General features: G+C 36.5%; 2 protein-coding genes across 6 annotated transcripts in view; one reads left to right on the top strand and one right to left on the bottom strand.

Moving 5' to 3' along the window:
* Positions 1-22,833, bottom strand: part of kcc (solute carrier family 12 member kcc) — a 334,603-nt gene that overhangs the window by 236,301 nt on the left and 75,469 nt on the right. The window lies entirely within an intron of this gene.
* LOC117995260 (monocarboxylate transporter 9-like) lies at positions 736-10,097 on the top strand. 2 transcript variants are annotated; one of them, XM_069502334.1, is made up of 8 exons: positions 736-868; positions 3,316-3,442; positions 3,883-4,287; positions 4,376-4,493; positions 4,672-4,819; positions 5,367-5,511; positions 7,314-7,505; positions 9,884-10,097. In XM_069502334.1, exons 1-8 carry the CDS (start codon positions 779-781, stop codon positions 9,994-9,996), a joined length of 1,338 nt encoding a protein of 445 aa, XP_069358435.1. In that variant the 5' UTR covers positions 736-778; the 3' UTR covers positions 9,997-10,097. The 2 variants fall into 2 exon arrangements, with proteins under 2 accessions (XP_069358435.1, XP_034839143.1); XM_034983252.2 differs by having other exon boundaries at positions 4,361-4,493.

Raw genomic sequence — 22,833 nt, 5'->3', positions numbered from 1 at the left:
AACTGCTGGACAGTTTTTTTTCAGTTTCATAAGTTGACAATAAACTGACAAATAATGTATAGTATAAGATTAGCGCGAATGTGGCCCGTAATAAAAACGGACACCTCGACTCCACTCAGTCTTGGCTGTTCTCATTCCTTCACTTATCTGTGTTCTTATCCCTAGTGTTATTGAGTGCTAAGCCAGACGTTTGGGAAGGAGACCCTAAATGAAGCGAGCCAACAAGCGAAGGTGAGGTAGCAAGCGAAGCCGGTAGCGAAGGTACTGTACGCGACAGACCGAGACGGCAAACGCGAAGCGAACGTCCCGTTAAACCCACACAGCCCCCGCGCTAACGCAGTGCGGGCGAGCGCGGGTGACGTGCGGGTAGGATAGATAAGACTGGGTGAAGCCGAGTGACTCAAAACTACGTTTATCTTTAAATATATAAAAGGAAAAGGTGACATGACTGATCTATCAACGCACGGGCTGAAATCGATCGGGCTGAAATTTGGCATGCAGACTTAGCTGTTATGACGTAGACATCCGCTTAGAAAGGATTTTTGATAATTTAATCCCTAAAGGCGTAAAACAGGGGTTTGAAATTTGTGTGGTCCACGCGGACGAAGTCGCGGACATATATTTAGTCAAAGTTGTTTTTTTCCAGTTAAAATTTCTTTTGACTCGATAAGAGTTTTAACTGTAACGACAATTAGTCCTTTATCTCATGTATCCGCTAGTTTAGTGCGACTTTAGTCGACCCGTGGTGTGCTGCGTTACCGAACATAAAACTGTGAAAATGAATCCGGAAAATTCAAAAGTGACTCCAAAAGATACCGTTACTGATAAATGGGGATACGTTGTATGTTTTGGCATCATTATCATTTTTGTAAGTACCAATACACTTGCTTTTGTCTATACAATCTACCTATTTGACTAGAAGTATGTATATAGGTACATCTCTCCTACTTATTTATAATGTTATGCTTTTTATTTCTTACTAGCTGATGCCCGCGACTTCGTCCGCGTGGAATTAGGTTTTTTAATAATCCCGTGGGAACTCTTTTATTTTCCAGGATAAAAAGCCTGCCACTCTCCAAGTCTTTATCTACCCATGCAAAAAATCACGCCAATCCGTTGCACTGTTGCACGTGATTGGAGTACAAACCAATAAAACAACAAACAAACACACTTTCACATTTATAATAAGAGTACTGATATCATCTCTTGATAGTTTTTCTCTGCTGCAATCGTCACTTAATTTATTTCCTCTGATCCGAATTGTTTGCACTGAACAGTGAACGCCGTATTGATTTCGTAGGTATCAAATAATATTAAGTATGTAAGGTCATTTATTTTCGACACCAATTACCACACGTAATAGGAACGTATTTCTAACGACGTGTAATATGAATTTATAGTTTCCGGTGTCCGGTAACACGGAAAAATACAATCAAATTACCAAACAAATATTTTTTTCAAGATTTAAAATTAGCTGTTTGAAAAGTATTTCGCAATAGGTAGGTATACTATTGATAGATACTTTAGGTAAAGTCCGTAAAAATGGCTCCTCGAGCGCCATTTTATGAGTCAACTATCACGTCAAAAGTAAGATTCACCTTTGAAATAAGGATTAATTAAGGACTAAAACCATACTAAAACAAAGATTAATTATTGGTTTCGCTATGGGCTAAAATTATACTTTTGATAATATGTAATTCAACACAAAAAGTTAAAATGGCGCGTGAGAAGTTAAATTTTACGCGTTATACCTAGACGTTTTCATTTAAGTATTTTGACTATAAATATTTATGTAAGTATCCGTTAACTGTCTCCCAAAGGTTGTAAGTATATACCTAAGCGATTATCATTCGAAAATTTACTTTAACTTGGGTTTTTTTTATCCTACAGGAATTAATTTTCCACGAATAAAAAGTAGGTTCCTACAACCTATACCTATGCTTTTTCAGGAAGCTTTAGATAGTAGTGAGGCTTAAAGAAATTAACTCAATACATAATACATATATCACACGCCGGCTTTACTCACGTATTTAGTCGACGTTAGCCCGACTAGCTTCGAACCCATCCGGGGTCCTTTTTAGCACACAGTCCTTTTTAGGACTCAGGGACTAGTCGGGCTAACGTCGACTAAACACGTATAATGAAAAATCACTCAAGATAGTTTAAAAAACTAGAGATATCAAATTTTTCCTACAGAAGTTACATAATGTATATTGTTTGACAATAATATTATAATAGAAGCATAACTCAATGTTAATATGCTAAGTCAATCGTCAAACACAGTGTACACAATTATTCCAACACTATTACCAAAGATAACAAATAATGCAAATTCGTTGATTAATATTCATTAAAGTTATTACGTGCTACACGCGCAGTACACATTGAAAGCTTCATCGCTATTTATTATATTTATGTACCTGACAACATAACGCTCTCGAAAATAGTATAAATTGTCTATCCTGTGGCAATTTCAAAAAATCCGACATTATTCCGTGTCTGTATCCACGCCAGATCGCTAGCAAAAAACTTAGCGTTACTATAATTATACTACCTAAACACAATCCAATACCAATAACCATTTGTCTGATTTTGTAGTTTTAGTGATTTAGTGTTTTTTAAACCCGCAATGTATAGCGTGCAAAACTCGGGCCAATGCCCCGTCTACGACGCGGCATTGACTCCAAGCGTCAGTCAGATGTTTTTTTTGCAATATATTATCGTAAACTTATACAAAATTATAGGATTTATTTTTCGCGTTTTTTTATGGTATTAATATCAGTAATCACCAGTCTTCGTTTTTGCAAGCCTTCTAGTTACATCCTGTATATACATAGAAAAACTCACTGACTGACAGATCTATCAACGCACAGTTCAAACTACTGGATGGATCGGGCTGAAATTTGGCATGCAGATAGCTGTTGACGCAGACATCCGCTAAAAAAATTTGATTTTTGATAATTTAATCCCTAAAGGGGTAAAACAGGGGTTTAAATTTGTGTAGTACACTGTACACGCGGGAATAAACTAGTTAAGTATAAAAGGAACCTCAGTGCTAAACATTAGGTTCAAGTGTTTGGACTGTAAGTCAAAAAAAAATTCTCTGTAGGTACATAGTCGACAGAAAATGTAAAGAAAAATAACATAAGTACAAATTCCAGTCATGTACAAATTCTATTCTGTCCGTGGTGACACACGTTTTCGAGTAGGTATACAATCTAGAGTGGCTGTTTCCAGGGTAGATAAACGGAAACGCACAGTTCCCGTTAACTATTGTCATATTTTGTAGATCCTGTTTTTTTACAATATTTTCAGATCGCGGGCATCGGCCACGTGAACTCATTCGGTTTAATATACAAAGATTTTATCGCCGACACAGATTCCAGTGCCAAATCTCTCACAACGGCGCATGGAGTTTTCTCAATCATGTTAGCCGTTGGAGGTCTGTATTTTGTAACTTTGCTTATAACTAGAGGAATAAGGATCAACCACATTACAAAATTCTTGATAGAAAATAAAAGCAACAGAAACACTAAAAATTTCAACTCATTACGGTTGATGAGACCCAGTCCAATGACAGATAGACAGACAGACGGATGGACATACGGACGGACAGCGGAGGCTAAGGCTGAAATCTATAGAGCGCACTTTGACTTCAACGATACAGATTTATGCCGTTTATATAACGCTGTCTCGTTTTAACAGTGTGTTAAGTCTGAGCAAAGTCAAAGTGCGCTCTATAGATTTCAGATTTAGTAATAGGGTCCCGTTGGCACACTGCAGGTACGGAACCCTAAAAAACTACGCTTCGCTAAGACTTAAGTACTCGAATATGAAAAAAATACTCTCAATATTTTATTATAAGAAACTTTTCTTTTACAGGCTTAACTCTCAACGTGATAGGAAAAAGATGCTCTTTGAGATTAGGGGGCTTTATAGGAGCCGTAATAATGTCGACTGGTTCCTTTGTAACGGTTTTTATATCAAGCACGAACCAACTGCCCTTCACGTTTGGAGTGCTGCAAGGAGTTGGTTTTGGGATGATTGTTCCCGTTTGTTATTCCACTTTTAATCACTACTTTGTAAGAAAAAGAACTCAAGTGATGAGCTTTATAAAAGCGACCCAAGGAGTAATACTAATTTTTTATCCACAACTCCTAAAAGTGTTATTGTCACGTTACGGATTTAGGTCAACACTGCTTCTAATAAGCGGAATTTCACTACACACCTTATCCGGCATGGCCGCTATGAAAACTTACACGAAGACTATTAAAAATAGAACAGCAAGTATTTTTATCTCATAAAAATGTTATATAATGTGGTGTTGATAAAGTATTTTAAAATCTTGGTTCTATTGTAGATGTTTTGTTATTAGAAAATGGAGCAAAACATCAGGAAAATATTGATTTACTTGACGAGCACAAAAATAGTAAGGAATCAAAAATAGATGTAACAACAACGAATAGACATATTATGTCACTGACCATTTTTGGGTAAGACTTCATTTTAACTTATGTTGTCTTTTTGTCTATCACAAATATATATTTTACAAGATCAATTTGACTATTCAAAAGTGCTTGTAAAAGTTTAATTGAATAAAAAATATTTTTATTTATTTATTTATACAATGTGTGTAGGTACACCTTGTTAGAATTTATTTCTATTTTACAGGCACGACATATTAGAAATGTTAAATGTTCAGATCCTAAAGGATCCAGTGTTCTGTAACATTTGTATCGGACAGAGCTTCGTCAATTTTTCAGATGTGATGTTCTTTGTTCTGCAACCGATGCTTTTCTATCAATATGGACTGAACACAGTAAGTTTTTTACCTACTCAACAAATAAGATATGTTTTTTAGGGTTCCGTAGTAAACAAGGAACCCTTAATCACTATTTAAAAAAATATTAAAAAAGAAAATAGTTTCGCCATGTCCGTCCGTCCGTCCGTCCACGGTTAATCTCAGAGACTCTTAGTGCTAGAAATCTGTAATTTGGCATGGGTATAAATATTAATCACGCCGACAAAGTGGTGAAATAAAACTGTGATAAATATTTTTTTAGGGTAGCTCCCCTGCATGTAAAATGGGGATGATTTTTTTTTTCTCGTCTACTCCATAGTGTGGGGTATCGTTGAATAGGTCTTTTAAAAATGCTGTGGGTGTGGAAACATCATTTTTCGATTTCTAGATCCGTTTGTAAAATATGACGTTTTAAAGTGCTAATTTTTATGAGAGTCAAATGTCCCCCCCTCCCCCCTTTTATCGGCCAAATTGTAGCAGTAGTATATATAATCAATTTAAATCATCAGTACTATCACCTGTCTTCGTTTTTGCAAGCGTTCTGGTTACACCCTGTATGTTTCAGAATCAAGTGGCAGCGTGTATTTCTATAAGCGCCGGCGCAGACGTTGCTGGCCGTTTTGGACTTGCATTTATAAGTAGCATTGTTTCTATAAATACAAGATTTCTATTCTACGTGGCAACAGTTTTCACTCTAGCAGCGAGAATAGGTATCTATCTATCAGTAATATTATATCAAGTACTTACTTTGTTCTACAAGTTCTTCAAGGTAGGTCTGTATTATGATCATTAAATAAATGTAGGTGATATTTTTAATTAAACATTGTGTACTTGTGTACAAAGTAACAAAAGTATATCTCATCGCACGAACGTCAGAGCAATAAATTACAAAGCACTTAGCAATTTAAATCATATTTAGATACCATTGTTGTCTAGAATGATGATTTATCTCCTACAAACAATATATGTGTACTTACATAATATTATCTAAATACATCAATAGATAACCTGGGTAAATCAAAAGGTCAAACTAGTAAAACCGTCACTGATACTAGATAATTAGACTTATGTAGAACAACATCACAGATTTAGAGATCACTGCTAAATTATAGAGAAAAAACTGATTTATTATATTCATGAGCGGCTGTATTCACTTAAGTATTGCAGTAAACCTTGCTCATCAATATTATCGACGGGAAAGGCTACGGAAAAGTAAAGTTTCAACTCTTACACGATATCCATACTAATATTATAGATGCGAAAGTGTGTCTGTCTGTCTGTCTGCTAGCTTTTCACGGCCCATTTCTGTTCAACCGATTTTGATGACATTTAGTACAAAGACAGTTTGCATCCCGGGGAAGGAAATAAAATACTTTTTATCCCAGAAAATCAAAGAGTTCCCACAGGATTTTAAAAACCTAAATCAACGCGGACGAAGTCGCGGGCATCATCTAGTACTTAAATGAATTAACTGATAGATATTAGTGAAGTACGGATTCCCTTAATTTCGACTTTCGCAATTTTTATCACAAATTATTTTTCTTTTTGGCCTTTATTCAAGTGTATTTCGTTATTATCATTTTTATCACCTAAGAAATAGGAATATAATAAATTCTCGTAGTACCTTACTGTGCGGCCTTGGGGTGTATTTCACTGTAATAGCCGCAGTGGGAGGTCTCTTATTTAGGCGCAACGCATAACTACAGAGTGGAGACTCCACTCTCCACTTCTTTCTGCAGGAAAAAGACTTATCAACTCAAACTCAGCTTTATTTACTTGAGCATAACGGCGGGAGACACGGCCACACTCGCAGTCGCATTCCTTAGCATAGATTAAAAAAAGTTTACTTTTTAGGCTGAGATCTATAGAGGGCGCTTTTACTTTGCTCAGTTAAAATGAGACAGATTTATGTGTGAGATATACCAACCTCTATCTCGTTTTAACTCTGTCTTAAGTCTCAGCAAAGTGAGAGTGCGTCCTACAGATCTCAGCCCTGCCCTGCTCTGCTTTGTTTTCACTAAACCAATTTTAACCGTATGTCAAAGAACATTAGGCAGAATTTTAGTTGTTATAGTTCTTGCATTTCACGAAGACAAGTAGCTCATGCTTGTGTTTAAAGTCGTATCGGTATAAGTAAGGTACACTGTTGGAGATGTGCGTTTGCGAGCGCTTTGCTCACGACTGCTGCCTATGTAAATGAGGTAACCACAAGTAAGGTTCAGTCATCTTCTTGAATTGCAAGAACTGTATCATAAAAAGATGCGTTCTGACTCTACTCCACCGGTAGGAGTGCGTTTTGCCTTACAATCTGTACAGACGAGGGATTATTATCCGCGGAGGACATAAATGGATGAGAACGCGTAACGTAGGTTCTTAAACGATGGACTAATTTAGTACCTAAAAGGTTAGTAAAAGATAAATGACTTTTGTCCTCGGTGGACAACAGTCCCTCGTATGCGCAGGCCTGTGTTCACTCAAATCATAGATTCACAACAGTCTGTATATGTTTCAGTGATTCTCCAAATCCGTCAGTTTATATGGCTGGCTGTGGTGACGAGTCTGCTTGGAGTCCTTCGAGCGTGGTTGCACGTCGCCAGCCCCCTCGTCATTTCTCATCACGTCACACATGATGACTTTACAGGCGCTTACGCTTTGTTTATGCTCTCTACTGGTCTAGTCAATGTCATATTTTCTCCTATTATAGGTATGTTATATAGAATTTTTAAAAATCCTTTCTTAGGGGATGTCTATGTCATAATAGCTGCTATCTGCATGTCAAATTCCGTCCAGTAGTTTGAGCTCAGTCAGTCAGTCAGTCACCTTTTCCTTTTATAAACTTAGAAGATATCCGTACGTTTTAAAGATTCTTTTATCATTAAGATGATAATTGGTCATTAAACAAAAGTGATCTTATATTTTTTTCATCTTATTGTTTTTTTGGCCTCAATATTTATCTGGCATACACTTTGCAATGATTCACAACAGTAAGCTAGATTTTTAATCTCGGTCAGCTCTGCAGAGAGAAAATTAAATGTCAGGTCCGCGGCACAAGTGCTTAACCTAAAATTTAAGCTGAACGTAAAAACTTTTCAAATTAAAATCCTTGCGACACATAAAGCTTCCGCTGTCAGAATATTACTTCGAATCATTTTTACGAGCGTTATATTTTGAAGCCTGGTTGGTTGCAACTTGTTCACATACATTCAGACACTAGTTTTATTGCCACAGTGTAATCCACATCTGCACTAATCTGCACTGATATTTTTTTTAAAATACAAATAGCAAGCAAACGTGCAGGCAGGTCACGCCCATGAATATTTGCAGCACCATAGGAACTACCGATGTAAGCTAACTCTGTACCAAATTTCATCAAAATCGGTTAAGCTGTTGGGCCGTGAAAAGCTAGCAGACAGACAGACAGACAGTTAGACACACTTTCGCATTTGTAAATACATATTAGTATGAAAGTATGGATTTTAATTCTATTAAACATTTATTTAGTAAGTTTTAGGTACTGTACACTAACATTGAAACAAATTGCTATTTCTGGACTACTGCTATCCATACTAATATTATAAATGCGAAAGTGTGTCTGTCTGTTTGTCTGCTAGCTTTTCACGGCCCAACAGTTTAACCGATTTTGATGAAATTCGGTAGGTACAGAGTTAGCTTACATCCCGAGGAAGGACATATTATGATACTTTTTATCCTGGAAAATCATCCCACGGGATTTTTAAAAATCTAAATCCACGCAGATGAAGTCGCGGGAATCATCTAGTTTCTAATAGTTTGTTTGTAGCCGATTGTTTTAATCAAAAACTTTCATTCCATTTCGTGTTTGTCTATACTTACAAGGCAAATATGAAGTGAAATTCGCACAGGAAGGATTTGCATGATTGCAAAACTCTCGCTACTTATCGTAGATTGAAAACTTGCATAGCGAAACACATTCGCGCGTTTTCCTAGCATATAGAACCAATTTTCCAGCGCATATTGCTTCTTGGGATATATTTTTAGATTGAAGTGTTTATTCACGCTGAAGTGGAACGATGCTAGACGTTTTAGGTCTGCTGACATCTGAATAGATTCATGCGGTGAATGGACTTATTTTTATTGAACAAAATTGGTTCATATAACTGTACAATTGAATGACGGACAAACTAGGATACCATTTTATACATACTACTAGCTTATGCCCGCGACCTCGTCCGCATGGACTAAACAAATTTTAAACCCCTATTTCACACCCTTTAGGGTTGATCTTTAACAATGAGATTTTAACATATGAGCTTATTAAAATATGTCACTAACTTCAAAACTGACAGACTTTGATACAAACTTCAAACTCCTATTTTACCCCTTTAGGGGTTGAATTTTGAAAAATCCTTTCTTAACGGATGCCTACGTCATGATAGCTATCTGCATGCCGAATTTCAGCGTTATCCGTCCCGTAGTTTGAGCTGTGCGTTGATAGATCAGTCAGTCAGTCAGTCACCTTTTCCTTTTATATATTTAGATTCCTTGTGACCCTTCATCCATACTAATATTATAAATGTGAAAACGTATCTGTCTGCTAGCTAGCAGAGCTTATCAGGGACCAAGAGTTTAAACGATCTTGATAAATTTGGTTCAGAGTTAGATTGTATCCCGGGGAAGGACATAGGGCTATCCCGGAAAATCGAAAGAGTTCCCACGGGATTTTTAGTGAACCAAATCCACGCGGACAAAATCGCGGGCATCAACAGTGATTAAACGTTTTCTAGTTCTGTAATAGAAATAGAAATTTTTTCTTTTTTAATTTTTTATTCAATTTTTTTTGCGAGATGCTCATGCTTGCACTTGGCGACAAAAAGCAATGATGAGGTCTAGGTTGAAGCGCATTTTTCTAGAAGATGCCCAATCACTCTTGATTTGAAGGAGTCTTCACACCTTTTAAACCTTTATGTTTCATATTGGGTTTTCAAATTGTCAAATGAATTTACCACTGCACCAGTTCGGAATGCCCTTTTTAGAACCAGCAAGAAAATCGGTGGTTGCTCTTCAAATATTTAATTTATAATTAAATTTTTCGTTTGGTCGCAGGTTTGATGAAAGACGTATACCAAGACTATGTTCCAGCTTTCTACGCACTGACTGCATGTTGTTTACCCTGCCTGCTGCTGTGGCCAGCGGAGTATTATATCAAAACTAACTAAAAACAGTAGATTAACAAAATCTTTGTATTAATATTCAATATTTAATATTATTCATTTATACTAAGGAAGCACCAAAACTCTAATTAAAGTATTTTTAATGACTTCCTATTTTGACTTGCCCTTTAACTTTGACATCTTTAGAGTAGATTCTGGATAATCCATACTGCGATAATATTATAAAACGAAAGTATGTCTGCCTGTATGTCTGTTACCAGTGGCGTGCAGCTCATAGAGGCATGAAAGCATTGCTTACCCCAGTTGTAATAGCTCAATGCATATTTTTCATTATAACTTGCCAGTAAACAGGTTCTACCACACTGGTGCCTACCCTGGCTTCAAACCCTGTGCACGCCACTGTCTGTTACCTTTTCACGGTCCATCCGTATAACGAATTTTGATGAATACAGAGATAATTTGCATACCGGGGACAGACAAAGCCTACTTTGGTCCCAAAAAGTTCCCACGGTATTTTAAAACAACCTAAACCCATGTGTACCAAGTCGCGACGCGACCATCATCTATGGTTTACAGAGGTAGCTTGTAATTATAGCAAATGACTTGCATCCTCGGGATGGACATAGGCTTCTTTTTAACCGACTTCAAAAAAAGGAGGAGGTTCTCAATTCGTCGGAATCTTTTTTTTATTCCGGAAAATCAAAGAGTTCCCACGGGATTTTTCAAAACCTAAAGAAGAAGAAGTAGGTTACTTTGTAAGATTTTAGTATGAATTTGTACTAAGAAACAAAATACAATTAATCCACGCGGCCAACGTCGTGGATATCAGCTGATACATTATTACCTAAATTTTAACAATATATGCCCTTTACAATGTTACGTAGTGATTAGTTACTAAGGACATATGAATGGGCCGCGTGACAACCCCTGTACTAGTGTATACTGGTGGGAGGCTTCGGCCGTGGCTAGTTACAACCCTAACGGCAAAGCCGTACCGCCAAGCGATTCAGCGTTCCGGTACGATGCCGTGTAGAAACCAAAGGGGCATGGGCTCATTAAAAACTGCCATACCCGTTCCAGGTTAGCCCGCTACCATCTTCGACTGCATCGTTACTTACCACCAGGTGAGATTGCAGTCAAGGGCTAACCTGTATCTGAATAAAAAAAAAAATACTATCTCTATGTAGTGAATACTGTATTGCAGTTGTTTTGTTATATTTCAAAAAATAGAAAGAAGATTACTTAGTACACGTGGTACTTACACTTAGTAGTTCCTGAAAGGCCAGCAACGCATTAGCGGTTTGTCTGGTGCTGCAAATGTTCATGAGTGGCAGTAATCACTTAACATCAGGTGACACGCCTGCTCGTTTGCTCGCTATTTTTATTTAAAAACAAAACAAATTGTTGAATACGCAGAGAACACAAGAGTTCCCATCATAAATCACAAGCTTTGCTAAAATTCGATAAAGAAGTGTTGACTCCTAATTATACTCAAGCTTGTCACGAACAGTGCTCCAGGTCAAGTCGCCACTTAACCTGGCGGCAAGTTATACTCATATTATACGCCTGCTTTTGTTACTGTTATGTAGGTACTACTGAAGCTTAGTACATAACTACATAGTACAAAACCTAATAAGTAGGTATCGCACGCGGATGGCGTCACGGGCCAAAGTTAATGCATAATAATGTATTAGTTATATACTTAGTTTATATCTTATCTTACCTTAAATAAATAGTGTTCCTATAATGTGGATAGGTAGGTTTTAATTGTGCAAACCGTTATCTTGTTTAAATACTATCGCGCAATAGTTATAAAAATATGTAGGTACAGGCAATAGGACGTAACTAGATACCTTTTACGACTTAATTATGCCTATTATAACCAAAACAAGTTTCGTTATTTTCCATAGGAATGTATCTATAATATTCATAATTTGATTGTAGGGCATGATATGTTTAATACCTACTAATGTTTACGATATTATTATGTTTAAACAAATTTCATTTAAATTAAAAACTAATTTGTGTCATGTTTTAGATAGTTCATTTTTAATTTATGAGGATTCCATCGAATGAATAATTAATTAATTACCTTGGATCATTAGAAACAAGATTAATTATTGTTTTAAACCAAGCCTCCTCTTTCGACTGGCTCCTCTCAATAGAAACTCCTTTCGTCGGAATAAACTGTGTCATGTGTGGCATAACCCGAAAAAAAGTTCCAGCTCAGTTACTAATTAAATAAAAAACCCGGCCAAGTGCGAGTCAGACTGCCCACTGAGGGTTTCGTATACTACAATCGTATTTTATCGACAATTTATACGATAAATCAAAAACTATTACTTATGTATAAAAATAAATAAAAATCTGTTTTAGAATGTACAGGTAAAGCCCTTTCATATAGCCCCACTTGATATAGCAATCTTACGTCGAATGTCGAAAATAGCAATTTTGATCGAAACACATTTTAAATTTTTTCTTGTGATGTGACCACAAATTCACGGTTTTCAGATTTTGTCGCTCATGTCTGATATAAGACCTACCTATCTGCCAAATTTCACGATTCTAGGTCAACGGGAAGTACCCTGTAGGTTTCTTGACAGACAGACAGACAGACAACAAAGTGATCCCATAAGGGTTCCGTTTTTCCTTTTGAGGTACGGAACCCTAAAAATATTTACCTACGTTAATCGCAGTGAAACCTAAACTATTATTACGTCGTTCACTGGTGAACTTGTTATAAATTGGCCTTTAAAGAGGAAACTGTGGTCGCTTTAACTCCGTTAAGTGGTTCTATTATTAAACTATTAATGAAACCCGTAATAGTTAAACGTTTAGTTACATTACAAGTCAAGGGAAAATAATATTGCTGTACTGGCATACTGACTTACTCTTTTATAGTTAAAAATAGAAACCTATAGTAATAATGTATTGCAATTTTCTTAGTTTAATAGTCATGTAATTTCATACCTATTGCATGAAGTAGGTACAAGTAATAGTAGGTATAGGATAAGATATAGATTCGGCGTTAACCAATCTGTCAACCGAATGAAACTATTTTTTTTTAATAATCAGGATAATATATTATAAACCAATAGACCTACCTACCTTGAATGGGTTGCGTAGTGGAATCGGGTCAAGGAACGAAGGGTAAAAAAACCGGCCAAGTGCGAGTCAGGCTCGCGCAACGAGGGTTCCATACTACAGTCTATAATAACTATGATAGATAATTCAAAACTATGGTGCATTCAAATAAATTAAAAATCTGTTTTAGAATGCACAGGTGAAGACCTTTCTCATATGATATAGTTATCTTACTTCGAAAATTGAAAACACTAATTATTAGTTCACCACAATTTAGTTTTTTTTGTGGGATTTAACCACAAATTCACGTTTTTCAGATTTTTCCCCGGATGTCTGCTACAAGGTAGGTCACCTATCTGCCCATGCCTCATGACCGACAGACAGACAACAAAGTGATCCTATAAGGGTTCCATTTTTCCTTTTTAGGTACGGAACCCTAAAAAGATCACCAACCATTTGCCCATGGAACCACTCTCTTCTGAAATAATCAAATTTTAAAGAACATTTTTCTAGTGCGGTGCAATAGAAACGCAATGCAAGCAACCTCTCAAATTCAGCCTCAATACATATTTTAAAAATATTATATGGAATATAAAATGCTTAGACAAATCTAGCTCGGAGTTTACGAAGCGAAAGCGGTCGATACAGCTTACCCGGGCCAGACTATTGTGGGGTGCTACCAAGGTTTTGCACAATGAATGACTTCGGTGAATACTTTCCGAATATTATGACTGTAATGTTACCTACAGATAGAGCACGGTCGAATCTAGCTCACCCATAAGGCTTATGTTCCTACGCTATCTATAATGCTATATCTACTGCTTTGTAAACGCATCTCTACTGCACGGTAATAGTACATTGTGATTAAAGGGTGGAAAGTAGGTTATTGCTTGGGTATAGTTAAAGAGCTGAAGTGGCAGTGGGCAGGCTACGTCTGCCGCAGAACCGATGGCCGATGGGGTAGACGTGTTCTGGAGTAGAGACCGCGTATCAGCAAGCGCAGTGTGGGACGACCTCCAACCCGCTGAACTGACGACCTTAAGAAGATAGCGGGAAGTGGGTGGATGAGGAAGGCGGAGGATCGTGTGTGGTGGCGTGCTCTTGGGAAGGCCTATGTCCAGCAGTGGCTGATTGGTTGATAGTTAAAGAACTGGAGAGTGACAAAGGCTACTTTTTATCCCGGAAAATCAAAAGTCGCCTTGGGAACTGTTGCCTTGGGAACTGTTTGCAGTTCCCACGGGATTTAAAAACCTAAATTCACGCGAACAAGTCCCGGTCATAGTAAGTCGCAACATATACTACGAAAGATTATGGAATTATGTAGCATGTAGCTTTTCCACTTGCTACAACTGCCGTGTAGACTGTTCGCAGATTTTTCGCAGAGGAACACTAGGTTAAGAGCGGTCGATAGAGCGAAGCGGCCCGGGTGAGGCCAGTCGTTGTGTCGTTCGACGGGCACAATGAATGCGATTTGTAAATTTGTAAATTTTTTATTTTTATTCTGATACAAGATAGCCCTTAACTGCGATCTCACCTGATTGTAAGTGAAGATGCAGTCTAAGATGGAAGCTGGCTAACTCGGAAGGAGTATGGTTAGTCGAATAAACTAATGCATACAAAACTGTATCCAAGAACATGAGCTCATGGAGAGCTACCGCTGCAACACAATTCCACGAAATAATTAAAGGACTTAATCATCATCATCAGCATGTAGAGGTGAGTGTATGAACTGTCAGATGGAAGCCTCTCGTATAGAAAACTTTTAAATCCGAATGTAAAGACAAAATCTCCATAAACATGAAAAACTAATAGCAATCCATGAAATCTATGAATAAAATTTATCCGAACATCCTCCTCTCTGATGCAATGCAAATATTTGAAATTTGAAATAAGCTGATTTCTACCGTCGTATATTTCCATATCGCAATATTTGTATGTTCTTTTAGTACCTATACCTATTTACGATATATTATTATGCAATGAAATCAGCACACACATTGCATATTTAGACTACCCAAAAATGTGTGTAGGTACCTAATATTTTATCCCAACGTGAAACCTATAGGTTTCTTGACAGACACGTCGACAGACAGACAAACAACGAAGAGATCCTAAAAGGGTTCCTTTTTTCCTTTTGAGGTATGGAACCCTAAAAACTAAATGTCAAGTAGGTAAATAGGATATCGTCGAATAGGTCTTCAAACTTGTTTTGTGGGAAAGAAATAACTCCCATAAAAAGGTTTTTATTTTATTTGGGAACTAGAGACCATAAAAATATGTAAACTGAGGAGCTGGCAAATGAGAAGTGTTGTTACATTTTCGATCAAAATAGTTTTCCTTTCATCCGAACTAGCCAACTGAATACAAATCCATTCCATTTTCATTTCCTAGCAAAACGAACTGAAATTCAGTACAAAGTTCATGATTTCGATCACTGAATGCAAACTTGAACTCATTTTCAAGTAAAACGGCCTAAAACTGTGCTGACATCAATGTCATGATTTTGTCCAATTTCAACAGCTTTCATTCTGTTTTTACTATTCCTAGAAAATTTTATTTCGTGTAATTGCACTGTTTTTTTTCTGTGTTTTTTGGCTAGTAAAGATAATATATTATATTTTTCAACTAGCTGATGCCCGGGACTTGTCCGTATGTATTTAGGGTTTTCAAACCCCCCCCCCCTCCCCCCGCCCCTTATTTTACCCACTTTGGGGTTGAATATTCAAAAATCCTTTCTTAGCGGATGACTGCGTCATAATATCTGCATGCCAAATTTCAGCCCAATCTGTCCAGTAGTTTCAGCTGCGCGTTGATAGATCAGTCAGTCAGTAACCTTTTTGTTTTACATAATATTTAGATTTTAATACTAGTAGGTAATAGGTATGAATTATTTAATATAGTTATTTACCTACCTTTCTATTGAATTCTCAGTTTATATAAACAGAAAAGATTTATCCGAAAATAGAACACCGGAACGTTCTTTGATCTCTGTTTGTCTATACAGTAAACCCAGAATAGGTATCGGTTCGAGATTTTGGGATGGAAATCCGGTCTTTGATTATATCGAGCACCAATATTAAATTGGCTTAGTCCATTGAATACAAGGCTTGCACGCTGCAGAGCGCATACAAAGTGGCGTCAGTCGATAGGTACGGAGAGCTATCCAATCTAGGGCGTATGCTAATTTACCAATACAAGTAGAATAAGTGCTGTGCTTCCTGAATTTAGTAGATTATTCTTCGCGGTGATAGTCTAGTCACTAGTGATTAAGACGTCGGCCTCTTGTACGGGGGTCGGGAGCTCGATCCCTGGTACGCACCTCTAATTTTTACGTGCGTTTTACTTTTAAGCAATAATTAAATATTTGATTTAATGGCGAACGAAAGCATCGTGAGAAAACCTGCATTTATCCCGGGAAATCAAAGAGTACCCACGGGCTTTTTAAAACCCTAAATCCACGCGGACGAAGTCGCGGGTATCATCTAGTGTCACTATAACTACACATTTCAAATTCTCACGCCACGCTTATTTTCATAATAAGGCTCTAGGCTCCCATTTCATTTCGTGAATCTTCTGTGAATTTGTAGCAATAAATTTACGTAGAGAAAAATTTAACGCTTCGCTACAGGATAATAATAATATTATGATATTATCCTGTCCCATCTTAAGAATTTATTATAAAATGTTAAATCTGTATTCTTAAACATATAAAAGGATTGACTGACTGACTGATCTATCAACGCACAGCTCAAACTACTGGACGGATCGGGCTGAAATTTGGCATGCAGATAGCAATTATGACGTATAGGCAGCCGCTAAGAAAGGATTTTTGAAAATTCAACCCCATAAGGGAGTAAAATAGGGGTATTAAATTTGTGTAGTCCACACGGACGAAGTCGCGAGCATAAGCTAGTAATATATAAAATTCAAAGTTCTGCTGGTACCTACATGAAATTTGGAGGGTGTGTTCTTTGTAAAGACTAGGTATCCAGTAAGAAAGGATTTTTCAGAATTCCACCTGTAAGTGGGTCTGATGGGGGTTTGAAATTTATGTAGTCCACACGGGCGAAGTCGCGAGCATAAGCTAGTAAAAATATAGCGAGCTGTGATAACCTAGTGGTTAAATGTTGGCCTCGACGTCGGAACTTAAGTTTAAGGGTTTGCTTGATGGTTCTATCTATAACAAAGACAGTGGGGGGTTTGTTACAGGTCTATCTGTAAAAAAATCTCCCACGAAATAATTTTGATAAATTCCTACGTGATTTCCCAAAACCTAAATCCACGTGGACTAATTTGCGGGAGAAAGCCCGTAAGTAATAAATTGGTATACAAATGTCCCACGAGAATACGTTAACCTTTATAAAGCTTGTAAAATGTGTATTTAAATGTCCAACTAAGGAAATATTTATATAAATCATAGATATCGATCTAAATCAATTCGACGCGACATGTGATTCAAATGATAATTATGCTAATAAATGTCTCAGGATTTATGTAACTTTTTTTAGACAAGATTAAATCATTGTACAAATTTACTAGGGTTCCGTACCCGAAAAGTGCCAATGGGATCCTATTAATAAGCCTCCGCTGTCCGTCCGTCTGTCTACTGTACAGGATGTAACCAGAACGCTAGCAAAAACGAAGACAGGAGATACCACTGATGATTACTGATATAACTCAAAAAAAAAAAAAGCGCGAAAAATCTAAAAAAAAATCCTATTTATTTTGTGTAAAAGTTTACGATATATTGCAAATAAAACATCTGACTGAAGCTAGAGGTCAACAAACGTTGCGTAAGTAGGCCATAGTGAGTCAATGCCACGTCGTAGTCGGGGTATTGATCTGAGTTATGCACGGTATACATTGCGGGTTTGGAAAATACTAAATCACAAAAACTACATAATGAGGCAAATGGTTATTGTTACTGGATTGTGTTTAGGTAGTAGGTATAACAATAACGCTAAGTTTTTGCTAGCGTTCTGGTTAGTGGTTACACCCTTATCCTGGAAAATCAAAAAGTTCCCACGGGATTGAGAAGAAACATTTAGTTACCTATACCTACTTATTGAAATTACAAGTATCAAGGCTGAACAGACTAATGAGTAGGTAGTCAATTATTATTTAGCCCTAACTGCGAGTAGTTCCGGAGCGAGGCAAGACGCTGATTACCGAGTTGGTAACGGAGTTGCCAAGTTACATTACAGCTTTCATACAACGATATCGTTTCAACCGTCTCGCAAGACTTATTATTACACTTACACTCGGAACGCGGAACTTTTTAATTGCATTGTGAATAACATAAATACTTTGTTATTGCTAAGCAAGTTTCAGTAGCTTTTTGTATAATACATACATACTAATTAATATTATAAATGCCCAAGTGTGTCTATCTGTCTGTCTGCTAGCTTTTCACTGCCCATTTTTTGATTGTTTTTATCAAAGTTTGATACAGAAATAGCTCGCAACCCAGGGAAGGACATAGGCTACTTTTATCTAGTAAAATCAATGGGTTCCCACGGGATTGTTAAAAAACCTAAATCAACGCGGACGAATACGTGGCTTCATCTACCTATTAACCTATAGCTACTTGCTGAACTGACTAATAGTCGTAATTATTTAGCCCTAACTACGAGTAGTTCCGGAGCGAGACAAGACGCTGATTACCAAGTTGGTAACGGAGTTCCCAACTTACATTAAAGCATCCATACAACGATATCGTTCCAACCGTCTCGCAAGACTTGTAGCTTATTATTACACTTACACTTGGAACGCGGAACTTTTTAATTGCATTCTGAATAACATAATGTAGGTACTGTTATTGCTCAGAATGAAACAATAGTTCTTTGAATAATTATGTATATAAAATTTAATGTTTGTCTGTCTGTCTGTTTGTTACCCTATGCGGTCAAGTACAATTTTTTTTACAGTTATTGCTGGGACTTGGGGGAAGGTCATTATGCAACACATGCAACCGTATAGGTACCTACAGCTCAAAACGCTTAGTTTAGAAACTTGAAATTTTGCATGTATGTTTTTTTTAAATAATGTAAAACTAAGAAAAGATATTAAGAAATTCCATCCAAACGAAACCAGGCAGATCACAGCTAGTTAAAAAATATTTTATTTATGAAAATGATTAAATTTCGATAAGAAACTGTAAATAGATAATTATTTACTTTAACTAGGTAAATCATGCCTCAAAATATGCTCAAGATTCGAATAATGTCTAAGGGGAAAGAAAATAATACAAATAAAGACTTTATTAAAAGGAGTTCATTCGCAAGGCAGTCCATACAATCGTATCTATATACCTACCTAGTTTGGGTCTCATTTGAATAATAACTAATCAGCCCAGTGAAATTTTGTAGACACGTTCTAGAAACTAGGATGACTGTGTCTATGGTTTATCAGTTTTCTGTAAAAATGTGTAGTATATTCTAATAATAATTGTTGAAATTACACAGACTTAAAGATTTACATTCGAATTTTTGATCCCGTGTTACTTTGAAACTATAATTTTTTACAGAAATCTAAAAAACCACAGATATATTATATATTTGCTAGAACGTAGGTAACAACAAACATTAAGTTGATTGATTAATAATATGTAAGGCAGAACCAAACTACGTTTTATGGGGAGCGTGCTAGGGTTCTCTAAAGTCTTAAGTATTACTACAAAATATAGCGAGGCAAACAGTCATATTATCATAATAATAAGGAATATGATAGGCGTAAATAAAATTTATGAGAGCGGAAAGTTGTAAAGTAAACAGTAGCAGAATACAAAACGTAATAACGTGGATATGACGTAATGTAGGTACTTACTATGTATGGAATGAATATAACAAGTCTTGCCTTTAATCAGTAAAAATTTGCTGATTTTGTTAAATTGCATGCAGTTTTAAAGAAAATGAACCTACTATGTGATTACTCTAACCATCCCAGTACCTAGGTACCTAATTATTTCGAGATAAAAGAAACGAAATCGAGAAAAACGGATGGGATCAGGGATACAATCACGCGTACCTACCTATTTCAAAGGAGCCATTCTAACAGACGACGGCGGTAACTCTATTTTATGGCCGATATAAATTGTGAACTTAACATTTTCAGCGATAAACACTTTCAGTGTACCACCCTAAATAGTGAAGGGTAGGAAGAAATTTTGATGAATCCGCTTGCCATTGAGCTGGCGCCTTGCCAAGTAGTGGTTTCTTACATTAACTTTGTTTGTTTTTGTTTAGCAAGGCGTGATCTAATAAACAGAGTTGTAAGGGCGCGACGTAGGTATTTGCCTACCGAAAATAATTGGTTGGCGGTGAGAATAAATAGAATTTACTTGGCTGAGTTTGTGTGAGCTTCTTCAAAATGCGAAATACGAGTAGAAATAGAGAATAAAAATACGTGTGGCTCAAGATTATTTTTAATGTGTTTTAATTTTAATACCTAATTATTAATACTGGCAAACAGAACACTTCCCAATTCCCACCTACCTAAAAGTACAAGGGGTTGGGAAAATTTGATGCTTCCGCTTGGAAAATTGCCAAGTTACCTACTGCTCTTCGACATTGTGTCGTGTTTGTATTACATCGCCCGCAGCTGCTTTCGTTTGTTTGTTAATAAGTCGTAGGTATATATAATATTATCTGTACCTCCTACGCCTCATTTAAACAAGAAATTGCTAATAAAAGCACCTAAATTTCTGGTAGGTAACTAGCTATTTATTTACGGATTGAACAAACATTGGTTTCTTAAACTTATTTTTTGTTGCTACATGAAAAGAAAAGTTATTGCAATACTGAAAATGACATGCTGAAAATTATCACCTAAGAACGTCCAACGCCATCTAGTAGTTATTTCACAGACTAAACTGTCAACGCCATCTCACGGGGTTGTTTTTAACTTCTTTGAATGTTACTTAGATTCAAACCAATACTAGTGGGTTTCGGTAACTAATAAAAGATGGCGCTTATTTATTTTTCTCTGAAGATTTTTCGACATCTAGTGGAAACTCAGAAAACTTTGTTGCTGAAAATTAACAACCCACAACCCTTGCGAAACTTGAAAATTATACTTTGAATAACAATAATTAATTTTAATAGATGACGTCGTGTATGTAGCTCCTCGTGAGCTTCTTTTTATTTAAAATATTACTTTTAAATAATTATGGTCTAAGATCCGGTATTAGGAATAATATTATATTATCCTCATCTGATATTATTTTGATGATGATAGAGAATATAATATTACCTACTATGCTAGATAACGCGTAATTAGATTGATACATCGCAAATAGGTTGTAAAGCTAAATAACGTGCCATGGTGCCGATTATGTAAAACAATTTTAAAAAAATTTGATTCTTCGAACTTCTCTGATTAGTTATATTTTATGAAAGTCGAGCATTAGCTGAGGGAATATACCCTAAGGAGTGGAAAAATTTAATTTGCCTACTTTCCCTTCTGCGCAACTATGGGGTTGCATTGCCAGGTATAAACAGCCCACAGCCAACAGTAAGTACCTACGTGTTATTAATATACCTAACCTCATCTGTTATTTAAACAAATTGTACATCAAATGAAGGATTATATTACTTCCAACCTACGAATATGTCAATATCGGTGGAGTGCTGAAAAACCCTCGATCAGAGATGAACTTACAAGGTCTCGATCAGTCGAAACAGTATGATTGATTGCAGCTGATTCAATCAGTACCCTTATTATAAATGCGAAAGTGTGTTTGTTCATTGGTTTGTCCTTCAATCACGTTGCAACGGAGCAACGGATTAACGTGGACCTGGAAAGTGACATAGGCTACTTTTTATCCCGGAAAATCAAAGAGTTCCCCAGGGATTTCAAAAACCTAAATCCACGCGAACAAAGTCGCGGGCATCAGCTAATAGGCAATAAAACAAAAGAAACATAATATTATACCTAATGCACAAATTGTATCTATTTTTGAGTCAATTTCTGGAGTTTTAAAGTTACACAGGCTAAAAGATTTAAATACAAATCTTACAGCCGCTCTCTCCGACAAAATGTGTCATGTGTATATTATATTTTAAATAATAGGTACCCAGTAGGTACCTATCAGCTGTTGTGCTTTTGAATGGTTACTCGTGTACCTACCTAAGGTACTTGATACAAATAAGGCCTATGCTCGAAAAAGGCCTACTCTCCCGAAAACCCGGTTAAATAAATGTAACATTGTAAAAGATTCTTCACGCACATACATACTACGGCCCTATGATTAGGTACGAACTGCTCAGGCGCCCTGCGCCTATTCCCTGAGCTTGTTGCGATACCTTCTTTGTGGAAGTCGGGTGTTCCGCGGCGCACTATAAAATTTTCGTAATAACAAGGCAAGTTATTAGGTTTTATATTGACATTTTATATAAACTAATAAGTAGTTATAATACCTTAGCCATTATATTAGATAATTATTGCTTTCATTTTCATCATTTTGAATAATGGTACGAATTATGGAACTTTATATTTTATCTGGTACGGTACCGAATAAGGCCCTAGGCCTTAATTGTAACCCTAGGCCTTAATATAAATCCCGCATTTTAATACGCATTTTAATGTCTAGCTCTCAAAGTACTACGAATAACTAAATCTAAAAAGGCTCCTAAACGTGCTACTTGGTCGGAAGAAAGCTTAGCAGCCTGCAGCGGCAGTTTAGTGCCTTGTATACAGCAGTGCAATTTAATAAGGCCTATATTTTTTTTATTTTTTTGGTAAAAAAATCGTTTTTTTTACAGAATGTGTGCTTTATTTATTTAATTACGAGTGACAATA

The sequence above is a fragment of the Maniola hyperantus genome, chromosome 2, assembly GCF_902806685.2.
Source record: "Maniola hyperantus chromosome 2, iAphHyp1.2, whole genome shotgun sequence".
Taxonomy (NCBI): Eukaryota; Metazoa; Arthropoda; class Insecta; order Lepidoptera; family Nymphalidae; genus Maniola; species Maniola hyperantus.
This window is presented reverse-complemented; position numbering and strand designations above follow the sequence as displayed.

Coding starts and splice junctions, on each gene's coding strand:
- LOC117995260 (XM_034983252.2), top strand. CDS start 779: ATGAATCCGGAAAATTCAAAAGTGACTCCAAAAGATACCGTTACTGAT. Junction 4,288..4,360: donor TATTAAAAATAGAACAGCAA/GTATTTTTATCT, acceptor GTTCTATTGTAG/ATGTTTTGTTATTAGAAAAT. Junction 4,820..5,366: donor ATCAATATGGACTGAACACA/GTAAGTTTTTTA, acceptor TGTATGTTTCAG/AATCAAGTGGCAGCGTGTAT.